Genomic DNA, 13476 nt, shown 5'->3' on the forward strand with positions numbered 1-13476 from the left:
TTAATTAAGTGTTTTCAAGCACATTGCTATGTGGTTGCCAAAGTGTTTAAAGCATTTTAGCACATTGTTAAATAGATACTAAGGTGTCTTGAGTATTTTTAGTATGATGCTATGTGCATTTCTGGATGGTTTTTTACTGGCCCAAGTCAAATGGGATCATTATCAAGTCTTAATCATGCTTTGGTTCATCAGATGACTTGGATTTGTTCAAAGCTAAGTATGAGAAACAGTTACAGTGATGCTTACCTTAGTCATGTGGTAATGTGGTATTTATGAATGCACATTATATAAAGCTCTATATGGTGTGAGTGTCCAGCAGAGGACAGGATTTCTCCCTAAACAGAGCAAGACCAGGTACTGTAAATTTAGATGTAATACAAAAATAGTTCTCCTAATAGTACTCCTTTATAAATATTTTTAACAATGTATTTAATAAAGTATATAAAGCCACATCAGTATGTGGATCTCTACAGACATGCACGACTTAATACTTTTTATATATAAATTCTACTTTGAGTGGCTTGGACTACTATTTTTATATTAAATTAAATATCCTTTATCAAAAGAGAACCAGTAGGTATCACTTCACACCAAGTAGCAGTATTTGCAAACTTTGTTCACATGTACATTTAAATGTTCTGGAAATAGCAGTGGCAGCTGTCACCGTTTTCTTTCATGTAGACACTCCTAGATTCATTTCATAATCATTTCAATAAAATGTCATAGGGAATAACTGAAAGTACTTGGTGGTGAAAAGAAAGGGAGTGAAGTTGCCTATCCCATCTCATGCAGCCTGTATAACCAAAAAAAAAAAAAAAGATGACAAACAGGTTTGACGTCATGAAAGTGTCCATAAAAGTAAATGAACCGAATACAAGCAGGTAGAGGGAAAGCAGGTGCAATCTCAGACTGGAACAGGTGGGTCCCTGAGCAGCTACCAATTTCTATTTGTTTATTTATCGAACGGCATTTTAGTCCACTTTCCTTTGTTTGTTTTTGGAATTATTATCTTTATTATCTATTGTAATCTATATATTTTTTTCGATGACCGTTTAGATTTATTTTTAGCATTGTGATTTTTTTTTATTAGTTTATGCTCTGAAAAAATGAATGCAAAGGCTTTTTAGTCATCATGGTAATAACAGTATTCTCTGAAGTAAATAGCATGGTGTATGAATATGGAATTGCCATTTGATACCATCAGTGTACCATCGTACATTGAAAATACTTTATTTAATAATTCTAGTTATGCTCAAATACTTTCTAAGTAGAAGTAGAACTAAAGTTTTTCAAGAGAACTCAATCGATAACTTTTTGGCAGCTTTGATCAGTGGTACATTTTTAGCCCAAACCTCAGTGACAACGGATCAGGCCGTTACCTTATAAATAATCTTGAGTATTTTCCCTTGTGCTGGATATTCTGATCATTATTTTATTTTTCTTCAGGAAAGTGTGACGAGGTCAGACAGAAAAACACATTACAGCCATGGGAGCAGGATCCTTGACATGGTTGATGTTTGTAGTTGTTGCTCTGAATGCAATCGCTGCTGTAAGTCTGAAACAAAATAGTACAAAGATTGTTTATGTTGTGAAATGTCACTTTTTTTTTTTTAATTAATAGATATATATACACATTAAAAAAGTTGTCACTTACTACTTTTTTATGTATTTTCCCCTTTCAGGCAGCAGGACTGGCATTATTCGCAGTGGCTATTTGGGTAGCAGCAGATGGGTATAAGCTCTACCCCATATCTGGTGTGTCGGGAAAAGATGACATCTTTGCTGGGGCCTGGATTGCCATTTTTACAGGCTTTGCCTTCTTCCTCACATGCATCTTTGGCATCTTTGCCGCCCTGAAAAGGAGCCGTGCACTCATGCTGGTGGTAGGTTTTCATAGAAGACTGTGTCATATCTCATATCTTACATGAATCACTATTATTCAATATTACCTTTAGCAAGACAATCCAATTAAGGTTTAAAATAAACAATCATTTTAATTTTGAACTAATTATCATCAACTGTCATCCTTCTACAGTACTTTCTCATAATGTTCATCATCTTTCTGTTTGAATGCGCATCTGCCATCACAGCAGCAACCAACCGGGATTATGTGAGTACTGTCACCAGCCTCTCTGTACTGTAAAAGTAAAATAGAATGACAAATTACACATCAGAGACGCTAGGCTCACAGGCATCTAGTCGTGGCCCATTCCTGCTCTCTCTTTCAAAATGTTTCTGTTGTTTATATACTGTCCTATAAATTACAGTCTATAATCATATGTAATGGAACAGCAGCAAGTTTATAATGGAGAGAAAGTTGGCCTTTTCTTCATTTTTTAAATCCTCTTTCCTTTATTATAGCTGGTTGGGAACAGTAACTTTGTAAAGAAACAGATGCTGCAATATTATGGGCAAGACAGCATACAAGGAAAGCAGATTACACAGACATGGAACAGAGTGATGGAACAGGTAAGCTGAACACCAATGACGACCTCTTGGCTTTTATCGAACACAAATGCCTTACACCTGTCCACGGATTGTGGCTAAAACGTAAGATATACACTTGCATAATTTTAGGAAAGAAAAACCTTAATTTTCAACTCAGACTTGACACAACATGCTTTTCTGTTGCCTTGTGAGAGTGGACAAACCAGTTTGTCCTCACATAAACCGCTGAGAATAACAGTTGCAAGAGGTTGCTGGCTTATAAATAGTAGGGCTTGAGATATACTGAATTTCAGTGATTTTTTTTTTTACCATATAATTGGTGCTGAGGGAATCAGGATTGTTTTAACCACTATAACCACGGTTTAAAAAAAAAACGACTGCTAATTGGGATAAGAAACAAAATGAATAATAGGCTACAGTTTAAAAAGAAAATCTACATAATACAGTAACAAAATTTTATGGGCAAAAAGTTAATTGTTGTAAATAGTATAGCGATGCATGACAAACCAAGCAAGCAACAATCTGTTGGTCAACACGGTGAATAGATAGATAGATAGAAAGATAGATAGATGGATAGATAGATAGATTTTGAATTGTGAAAACGCAAACAGAAATGGCGAGGGGAAATCTTTCACCCTTAAATGAACTTTCCGACCGGGTTTATATTCCTACCCTTACCAAAAAGAAGTATACTTCAAGTTTATTTTATTAAGTATACTTAAGTAAAGTTCAAGTATATTTTTAAGTATACTTTATGTAGTAAGTATACAAATATCAGTGTACTAGTAGCATACTTGTAAGTGTACTATTTCAATACTCATTGGGACTAAATTGGCCCTCTTTCTAGTACTTTTAAGTATACTTTAAGTATAACACTAGTGTAAACTAGAGTACACAACTAGTTTACATCTATGTTTTTAGTTTGTACTCAACTATACTAAAGGTGAACTTATAGGTATACTGATAGTTTACTAATTAAATACTTGTAGCAGTTTTAGTACACCTTGAAGTATAGTCTCAGTAAACTACTAGTTTAGTAGTTTTATACTGCAAGTATACTCGTAAGTTTTCTTTGAGTGAACTTTACATCATACTTTAAGTATACTACTATGTCCCTATTTAGGTATTAATTTGTATATATTTTGTTATATGAATATCTGAACATACAAACATCAAAAGAAAGAACAGGGTATCTGCTTGTAAACAAAAACATTTTATTCTAGCTTCATGCATTCTTTTTTTTATAAACACTTGAATGTGGGTTAGTTTCATAAAAAAAGAAAGAAAGAACGAAAAATAAGAAAGAAACATTTTGAATAAAAAGCTGAAAAAAAGACTATGAATTGGATTCAGAAGGATAATCAAAAAGTCGATCAACATCCTAAAGCTTGACAGTCATAACCTCTTCATGGTCGACATTTTATTCCACGAGGTTACACAGTTTTGATGCTGTTTTATGTCTGATCGTGTTAGATTACATGTGGAAGCATCTGAAATGATTACATGTGAAAGTATACTTTAGTATTTTAATAGTTTAAAAGAAGTATACTAATAGCACACTATAATAAACTTCTTTTTCGTAAGGGTATTTAATTTACTGGATTCCACCCGCGAAAATTCTTTGAATTCAAAGTTCACACAACTTGACGGATTCATACAGAATTCTGCAAGTGAAGCGCACTTCAGGTTTCCAAGCATCACGACAACTTGATAGATTAATATAGAATTCAACTGATGTACATGTGACTGGTATTTTCTCTTTACTATATTGAGATTGATTGATTAATCGTACCTTTCTCCTCCATCAGGACGAGTGCTGTGGAGCAGACAGTCCACAAGACTGGATAGTGTATAACTCCACCTTGAAACAGATGTATCCTACATACAACTGGCCCCTCAGCTGCTGCAAGAGACTGAGTACCTTTGACTTGCAAGATCCAGAAGGCTGTAAGGTTGGCCGGACCGGCATCCTATTCACAAAGGTAACTTAACGTTTAAGCCTCGTGACGTCACCTGACGTACAGAAGACAAGAGACAGCAACCAACTAATTACTTGGAGTTAGTTTTCATAGACAGTAGGTCTCAACTGGTGTCACAAAACAAAGTGGTCTGTTCTGATAGGGATAATTTGAAAACAAATAATTTTAAAATGCAAATAATTTAATATAAATTTTGACAGTAAAAAAGAGAAAATCTTTTTTTCTTTCTTATTCACATGAATAATTCTTCATGGCCTAATCAGGTCATGGCAAGATTGATACATTTCTTTCCTGCTTGCTTTTTTTTTTAAGGTGCACACATTTTAAAGGGGTCCTATTATGCTCTTTTACAAAGTCTTGATTTTGTTTTGGGGGTGTACTAAAACATGCTCTCATACTTGGTGGTTCGAAAAACGCATTAATTTTCACATAATTTACATTATTAAAGTACCTTGCTTCCTAGCCTGGCACAAAGGGCTCGATTAGTTCCGGGTTTGATAAAGGTCCGCCTTCCGAAAAACAAAATGTGTTGTGATTGGTTAGCTGTCCCAGTGCGTTGTGACGGTGTTTCAGTACTGCCACGCCCCTTGCACCGTCTTTCAACAAAGCTTTTTGGCAAAATACACTCCCTCATGTTGTGGAAGCTGTCCTCAATAAAATGCGAAGCACACAATAACAAATTGGGGTTATAATGCTCAGAACAGAGTTAAAAATAAATTACAACCACTGTTTCCTGACATCATCCGCTTTTCGGAAGCCCAAACAAAGACGTTTCAAAGACAAAAACTGTTTCAGGCAGTCGCACACCGGACGAGAAGCGCAGCGTCACGTCGCGCCACGTCTTTAAAATTCGAACACATTATTTTTGTACGCACACCAGCGGCGACGTTCGACGTCTGTCCGCGGCGCCCAGCTGTGTCGTGTTGTACTTGTTGTAAGAATTGTTCTAGATGCAGCGCTGCGCTTCTCGTCCAGTGTGCGACCGCCTTGAGACCTGCTGAAAACTTAACGCTACAGCAGCTCTTCTTCTTTGTTTTCTCTGATGCACTAACTCTGCAGCAGCACTTCTTCGTCGTCGTCTTGCCTGATGCACTCAACCAAGTGTTCCAACCACGAACCCTAATTTCTGTAGGCGGGAATTATTTTAATGATGTTCTAATGGACCGCTTTGTGACATCACAAAGCCCGGAAACCAACGCTGTAGTCCAAACGAGCTGTTCGTTGTAGTTTTTGAAAAGGGATTTAAAAAAAAAATGAAATATCTCCCTTTGGAGTGGACTTTTGAGATTTGTAACTTTGTAGCTTTTTTATGCCCAAACATACACACTACACACTGGCTAAAATTAGAAAAGTGAAAAAGCATAATAGGACCCCTTTAAAACTGTTTCCTGAGAACCACTGTGCAGTAGCACAACTTTGATTCAATTTATGCTTCACTTTATATATTACTTAATGGTGCTTCTGTCAAATTATAATTTTTTTTTGTATTTTATTGATACTTCAGGGTTGCTTCAACTATATTGAATCTGTGTTAAGCCATTACACCTGGGCTGTGAGCTGGTACGGTTTCTCCGTTCTCATATTAGTGGTAAGTCTAGATGTTTTCTAAATTACCTCTATACATTCACACGGGATGTGTTATTGTGTTTTAAACATCTAGATGGAACAAAATGGTCTTCAGATGCATCTTCAAAGTTCAAACTACTTTAAAAGCTTGAAAAAAAAACCTGTCACACCACAAAATGCTGAAAACCAGAATTATGCAACAAAGATGTAGTGTGATGCATGTGTACATACACCAATAACCAAAAACAGCACAGAGGGAATGTAAAAATGTGTCCTGATTGTTGACCTTTAAAGCTTTTATATGTATTTATATTAATATTGTTATATATAAGTATTCAAATATGTTTAGTATTCAAAGTACAGTTCTATTATAGAAGAAATTGAATTGCACATTACTAGATATATTCACTATTCTGATGCACTTCTGTCTTACAGTTTTTCACATTAGTGATCGCTATGATCTACTTCATGCAGCTGGAATAACTACGGACATTTGTTTTGTAAGATTTGTTACTGCACATTTGTATTTAAAACTTACTTGACAATGTTTCTGTTTATCAAATAAACATGTGACTGTGCTGATGACTCTTCATGTGTCATTCACTGACCGCAAATGGAAAAAAAGTGACAAAACCTGTGGCAGGCTGTATGCTGGTACAAGCCCTGGGAAATAACCAATCCTTAAGAAAGCGAGAACGAAAAAACAAAAGCCTGGCAGCTCTCCACTCCCTGAACCACCCAAACAGTTACTGCTCTGACTAATTATCTAATGCCAATAGAGTTTGTACATGTATTAGCACAGAACAGAGGAGGGCATGTTAGCTTGCGCATGTCTGCTTTAATTTATACTCAACTGGGAGTGTCGCCTGATCAGAAACAGACTGGTTTTGCAGGATATCCAGCCAGGAAAGACCTCAACTTCTCTCATATTACTGTCTACAAAAAAAGGCTCCCATCTCGGAGGGTGGAGACTGCAGCGCTCTAAGCCCTGTGAATTAAAATCATCTAAAAATAACATATAACCTAGAAAAACCCCCCACTTCTTTTAATAGCAAATGCAAAAATTCAGCCTCAGGACATTCGTCCAGGTTTGCCTCATCAACAGGAAGGTTAATCAAGTAAATGTCATCACAATGTTAATTTTTCCATTTTAAAACTTCTTGCATTCCAAGGAGATTTCCTGTAATACTTACCGCCCATCATTAAGCTACATGGTCTGACCTGTGTACAAAAATAATCACCCAACTACAGGTTTCGTCACTGACGGTGTCCAAGGTTTTAATTCACATATTTGAAAATATTACAAAATAGGATGAACTGCCATTCGCCAAGTGGAAAAGGCTGAAGGGGAGATTGTTGGACATGTATATACCTTCAAAGCCACATGCATGACCTCTCTCACTGAAACATACACGCTCACAGGTCTGCTAACATACATAGGTAGCATTAATATTTAGTGTTTTTCAGGAACATATCCCCCTTGGTTATTCCCTGCATAGATATGTATTAAAACAACAGAGATAACAGACATGCAAACACACAGTGTCATATTCTCACTCGTACACATCTTTTTTTCCCCCCATTTTGAACTTACTAGTGTGGAACTTTGGGAAACTGTAAATAGGGGTAACTGGGCTAGGGACAGGGTTTGTATCTAGCTCTTCAATATTTGCTTTCATAACGAAGGATTATTTAAAAAACGTTTAGTCATTTAAGAGAAGGCACAAATTACTAAACAAATTTTAGAGATTCCATCTCTGGTCAATTGTGGAAGAACATCCAGGACATTTGTAATGACCTGAAAGGTACTATAGTACTGAGTAAAAAACACTAGAACATTACTGAGCCCAGAAAGAGGGATCTGATAAAAACGACTTTTAAATTTATAAAGTCATCCAAGACTAGTTTTTTGGGCATTGAAGGAATTTTCAGTGTTTTGTGGTGAATAGTACCAGGTATTCAATGTTGCTAGGTTGGGATTCCTCCATCACAGAAACCCAGGGATGTCTGGGAGTGACACATTGTGACATGACCTACCTGAAATACTTGCTTTGGATTAGAACGCCAATATTGATACACATATCATCTGACACATTATTTGAGAATGAGCAGAAAACAGTACCTCACAGAAGTATGCGCTCTCAATTACGCCCTCCCAAAAATCTGCAATTACCATTCCTTTTTATGTGCTTAACGTTAAGACACTCTGCGCATGACACATTCATTCACACACAGACTAAAGAAGAAGAAAAAACAAAACAAAAAAAAGTCCTAATCTTCACATTCTTTGCAACAAATTCAAGAAAGGCAAAATAAAACTATTTCACAATAACTCGTTCCATTGAACACTTACAATAACTTAAAAAAAAATTTAAATGGAAATATCATCACATTGTTGCCAAAAAATGAAGATAACAAAAACTAGCCATACTCATAAAGTTTCATATAACCACCAGCATCTCTAGGTTATTTATATCGTACTTTGTGGAGGAAGAAAGACATGTCAAGCTTGTGCCCCTGTACAGCATGACTTAGTGTCAAAAAGAACCTAAAACCAAACAAAACCCAAAGCAGAAAAACAAAAATTAGCCACTGAGCAACGTCCTGTCAGAGTTAATAGCAGCTATGTACCTCTCTGACTCCCTCTGCTGGACAGCACAGTGTGTTCTGGAATGTTTTTATATCTAAGCCACTTTATGGTTCACTTCTTTGATCCTTTCTGCTTCACATCTTATTCTCGTACACTTTTCCCACTCCAATACACACACTAATCGCAGGACAGCAATGGGTTCTTTCTGAGACAGAAACACTAGTAAGGACATACCCCACTTAACTTTGTTTAGTTAAGTTTCACAACGTGCTAACTTGTACAGGAAACATAAGTCTAGTGCTTATAACCGGTCTATATCATATCCTCTAAACACATAGCTCTTTAGCAGTAACTACGGGTCTGGCCCTCAGTTCGGATGGTCCAGTTGGGGCCCGGCAGGCTTCCCTGCCGGTTTAAGCCTCTCTGGTTCTGCAACCCGGGAGGTCGAAGCGAAGGATCCAGGACAACATCTCGTCGCGGTGTGTTGAGATACTGGGGAAGCACTGGCCCTGACTGGTATGGATACTGGTTAAACTGGTTGGCCACGGTCTGAGGCCCATATCCTCTTATCGATCCAAGCGCTAAGTTTGAGAAGGCCACTGTAGGTGGAGTGCATGTATGGGAAGAGTCTGGGAGGCCTTGAGGGCCCCAATTGGGGTATGGGGGGTCCTGATAATATGGTCTTGGGGGATAAGGATTAGGGGTTGTGCTTTGTCCCTGGGCGCTTGGGATAAAGTCTTGGCTTCTGTAAAACTTAACGACTTGGTCACCAGATGGCATGACGTCAAAAGCTTGTCTATACTGGCCTCCGGAAGATCTCCGCAAGGGGTCTTGACGTTGGAAAGGCCCTGATCCCTCTCTAGGCGGCACCTGACCTTCAAAGCGCCCTCGAGAGGGTCCTGGAGTGTAGATATTATACGCAGGTGGAGGTTGTTGCTGCTGCTGGCTAGGGTAGGGATTTGGAGGGTGCTCAATGTGCGGAGAAGAGGATGGCACAGAAAGACCCTCCCTTTCATCCTCTGCAAGCTTTTCAATTAGCAAGGAGGCAATTTCCTTCCCAGTCAGGACATGACCAGGCTCCGAGCTAGTACTTTGGGGATCTGAGCGACTGCGGAAATGCATGGCACTGGAGGCAAACGCTGCTATATTGGTCACTTTGGAATCTGAGGACACATCATTCTGGGCAGGGTTGTCAAAACCAGCCATGTGACTTTCTTGCTCTGAATGCTTCTGTTTGTCATCCGGTGGTGACTTAGAAGGTGGTTCCAGTGTCTCAGATGTTTGGTGATCATTTTCGTCGAGGTCTGTGGTGGCCCAGCCCTTTGAATTAACCCCAGATCCTGGTGGGTTTGTGAAAGGGTAGTTGACGTAAATGTGTTCAGGCTGATCTTTTGAGATTCCTTGCACTGGTGAGGCCTGAGACGGCTTTAATACAGCATGCTGATGCTGATTCAGTGGCAAGTCTTCCAGTCTGGAAGCCTCAAAGTACCGGTAACACACCTTCCCGTTTTCAAAGTAGGGGTGAAGCTGGGAGGCTGTGTGGTCTGCAGAAGGGGAACGCTGGGGGCGATGCAAGCTACGTTGGTGCACAGACAAAGGCACCATGCCAGCAGCGGAGCCCACTCCAACGGATGCGGGTATGTGATGCACTTCACTGCGGGGCAACCTGACGGATGACGATGTCTGACGCTGGGGACGGGGATGGGGAGGATGTCCTGATGATCCATCCTGAGAGCGATGGTGAGAATGAGAATGGGAAAAGGAGAAAGAGTGAGAGTGTGCTACGGCCCAAGCTCGTGTGGCCTCAGATGACCAAAGCTGGGGAGTCCTTCCGACCCCAGGTCCTTGGTGATTGTAGGGAGGAGGGTAGCCCCTGGAAATATGCCTTTGATTGGCTGGATCAGTGAGACGGAGGTTTCCCTCCAGATCCAACTTCATATTTTGATAGCTGTGGCGTGCATAGCTGGGTGGCACTTGTGGATGCTCAGGTGCACCAATTTCGTAGTAGAAGTTCTCCATCTTGGAAGGGTCTTCGAAGGAGGGGACAACCGGTCTGATTGGTGTGGACTGGGCCTGTTGCTGTTGTTGTGGAAGAACCTGAGCAGCTTGGCTGGCCATCCTGGCTGCATGATAGCGAGACAGCATGTCAGAGGTACTGCTGATACGCTCAGAGAAAGCTCTGGAAAGTGGTGTGTTCCCTTGCGGTGGCCCTGCCAATCGTCGAATGCGACTGGCATCCAAAGAGCGACGTATGTAATCATGACGGTCAGTCTGAGAGAGTGGAGCCCTCAAGGGAGTAAGATCAGGGGGCTTGGGTGGCACTTTAGGGCGAGTGGGCTGGAAGGCTCGTACCTGGGCCAGTGGGGAGCTCTCTGATTTAGAATGCAGAAGCTGAGTGTGTGGTTGGGCTGCAGGCTTGGACTGGCCGCTGGATTTCTCCTGCTGAAGCTGCGGAGCAGAAAACTGTCGTCCATAAGCTGGGGGTTTTCTTTGAGAAGGGATGGCTTCACTGGAAGAGGGTGGGCTGGATTTTGAGGGCTGTGCTGGAGAGGTTGGTTCTTCGTTCTTGTAAATGGGGCTTGGTGTTCGCTCATTGTCTTCAGAGGAACTGGCAGCTGACAACTCAGAATTGGATGTCCCATTGTCAGAGACTGAGCTGTCAGAAGAGATAGTCCCAGTGTCTCGCCCAGGTGGTGACCTTGACTCTGTATCATGTGATTTGTCTGCAGGCTTTTCAGCAACAGTTCCACCCTCATCGTCATCACCTTCAGTCTTCCACACAGACAAGGGGCGTACTGTGGAATAAATCTGATTAGGATCAGAAGATAGCAGAGCACCTGCATCTGCAGAAAGGGACCTCTGGAAGCGGACATCTGTCTCAGGGGAGGTTCCACTTTGACGGGGGCGGTATGGGGGTGAGGCACCTTGCCGCAGTGCCTTGTTGGCACTTTCAGCAAGAGCCAGAGCCATGAGACGTGCAGGGTTCTTGGGGGGAGGAGGAGGGGGCTGCTGTGATGGAAGAGGAACACCAGTGGGACCCAAGATACCTGAAAAAAGGTTTGAGAGTAAGGAATTAAGAAAAAAATTAGGCACTTGAAAAAATTAACTATTTTTGACATTAAACCAGAGGTTCCCAAACTTGCGGTAGATGGAAAAATATATTTATGGTAGAAAGTTATTTCATTGCAAAATGTATAGCAATCGAACAAAACCTGCATAATATGTTGGAAATTACTCAAAATTATCACGTTTTCTGACAGGGCAGTGGTGGTACTTGACAACAGTTATAGATAAGGGTGTCCAGTCTGAAAAGTTTGGGAACCAATGCATTAGGCCATAATCAGAGTGTGTACTCACTAGGACCCTTGATTTTGGCGACGGGGCCCAACTTACTGTTGAGCTCTTGCTGGCAGCTCTCCGTGAGCTGAAAATCACATGACCTCAGGAGCATAGATATCATCTGGGGTGGCTGAGGTGGTCCACTACTTGGAAGTCCAGGTTGCAATTCACCAGCTCGTCCACCAATCATTTCCAGAACCTTAAAATAGTTTAAATGATTTACTTGTAGTTCTCAGCACATTAAACAGGGATATATTTTATATTAAAGGTATTAGTCCAAATAATACCACTACATTATGTTTGTGCCCCTACAAAAAAAAAATAAAAATAAAAAAATCCCCAAATATGTTACACTCAAATTCACCTTGGCAGGAACACTGATGGCGATCGGATCAGAGATGTCCAGAGGTGGGGATTTAGGCGCTTTAGGTGAAAGTGCATGAACCACTTTACGTGTAAAGGAACGCCTCTCTTGAGGGGGCTGAGACAGGGGTGCAGAGGTTGCTGGAGCTGGCGTCTGGCTATGGGATGGGCTTAGGTTCGATTCGCCCTGCTGAGCTGTGTTTATGGGAGCATTAGTGACTGCAGACGGCCTGTGCTGACAGAACACTTGCTGAGGTGGAGCTGCTGCAGCCAGGATCAAACTACGACGGGCTGCGGCCTCTGATTGATTGAGAACGGAGTCTGGATCTTCTGTTATTGAGCGCTGGCTACCAGTCCGGGTATGGGTTTGATGGCTCAGACAGCGGTAGGGAGGGGGTGCGGCCGCAGGAGGGGACTCCCTGCCGCTAAGATCGACAGCTGTGCTTCCCAACCCTATTGGCCCATCTTCCAGGAAGGTGGGGCTAAAGTCAATGACATCTTCTGCCATCCATGAGGCAGATGGTTCCTGGGAGAAATCAGGCAACATGTACACACCCTCCTCATCCTCTTCATCTTCATTTTCCTCCTCATCAGCATCACGGGTTTCCTCAGGCAGCAGGCTGTCATAAGAGCGGCTTGGATGGATTCTAGATGGGGAGCGCTGGGGAAGGAGCTGCGGATCAACAGAGGCAGTCAGCGAGAGACCATCACTGCTGGAGCGAGGTCTTCGTAAGCGTTGTATCTTTCCCTGACCTGAGAAGAAAACAGCGCATCACACAAGACTCTTACTTTTCAATTATATAATAAAAAAAAATTCTATATTGAATTTTATTACATATACTAATGCTTAAAAGTTTGGAGTCAGATTTTTAAAATATTTTAAAAAGTCTATTACTTACCAAGGCTGCATTTATTTGACCAATAACAGTACAATAAAGTATTATTGCAATTTAAAATAACTGTTTTCTATTTTAATATATTTTAAAATGTAATGTAATGGCAATGCTGAATTTTCAGCAGCAATTACTCCTGTTTTCAGTGTCACATGATCCTTCACATGATCATTCTAATATGCTGATTTGATGCTAAAAAGAAACATTTATTTTTATTAGCAATATTGAAAATAGTTGTGCTGTTTCAAAAATTGTTTTTGAGGTGGCAGGACTCTTTGATGAATGGAAAGTTCAATTG

At 40.5% G+C, this 13476-nt stretch overlaps 2 protein-coding genes across 3 annotated transcripts in view; one reads left to right on the top strand and one right to left on the bottom strand.

Moving 5' to 3' along the window:
- The first annotated feature begins 879 nt into the window (after positions 1–879).
- Positions 880–12812, top strand: LOC107592444 (uroplakin-1a-like). Of its 2 annotated transcripts, XM_016281959.1 has the most exons (10): positions 880–918; positions 1447–1549; positions 1683–1883; positions 2036–2110; positions 2362–2469; positions 4257–4430; positions 5932–6015; positions 6429–6488; positions 10975–10978; positions 12801–12812. In XM_016281959.1, exons 2-8 carry the CDS (start codon positions 1487–1489, stop codon positions 6474–6476), a joined length of 753 nt encoding a protein of 250 aa, XP_016137445.1. In that variant the 5' UTR covers positions 880–918; positions 1447–1486; the 3' UTR covers positions 6477–6488; positions 10975–10978; positions 12801–12812. The 2 variants fall into 2 exon arrangements, with proteins under 2 accessions (XP_016137445.1, XP_016137446.1); XM_016281960.1 differs by lacking the exons at positions 10975–10978; positions 12801–12812 and having other exon boundaries at positions 6429–6571.
- The window catches only part of LOC107592508 (rho GTPase-activating protein 32-like), a gene marked incomplete at its 5' end in the record, with an annotated part of 28528 nt that continues 22309 nt past the window's right edge, over positions 7258–13476 (bottom strand). The window contains 3 exons of the mRNA XM_016282041.1: positions 7258–11630; positions 11941–12121; positions 12287–13038. Coding sequence (XP_016137527.1) covers positions 8926–11630; positions 11941–12121; positions 12287–13038 — 3638 coding nt within the window. The remainder of the gene's footprint in view (positions 11631–11940; positions 12122–12286; positions 13039–13476) is intronic.

This window comes from Sinocyclocheilus grahami, unplaced genomic scaffold (genome assembly GCF_001515645.1).
Source record: "Sinocyclocheilus grahami isolate Dianchi unplaced genomic scaffold, SAMN03320097.WGS_v1.1 scaffold153.1, whole genome shotgun sequence".
Classification (NCBI taxonomy): Eukaryota; Metazoa; Chordata; class Actinopteri; order Cypriniformes; family Cyprinidae; genus Sinocyclocheilus; species Sinocyclocheilus grahami.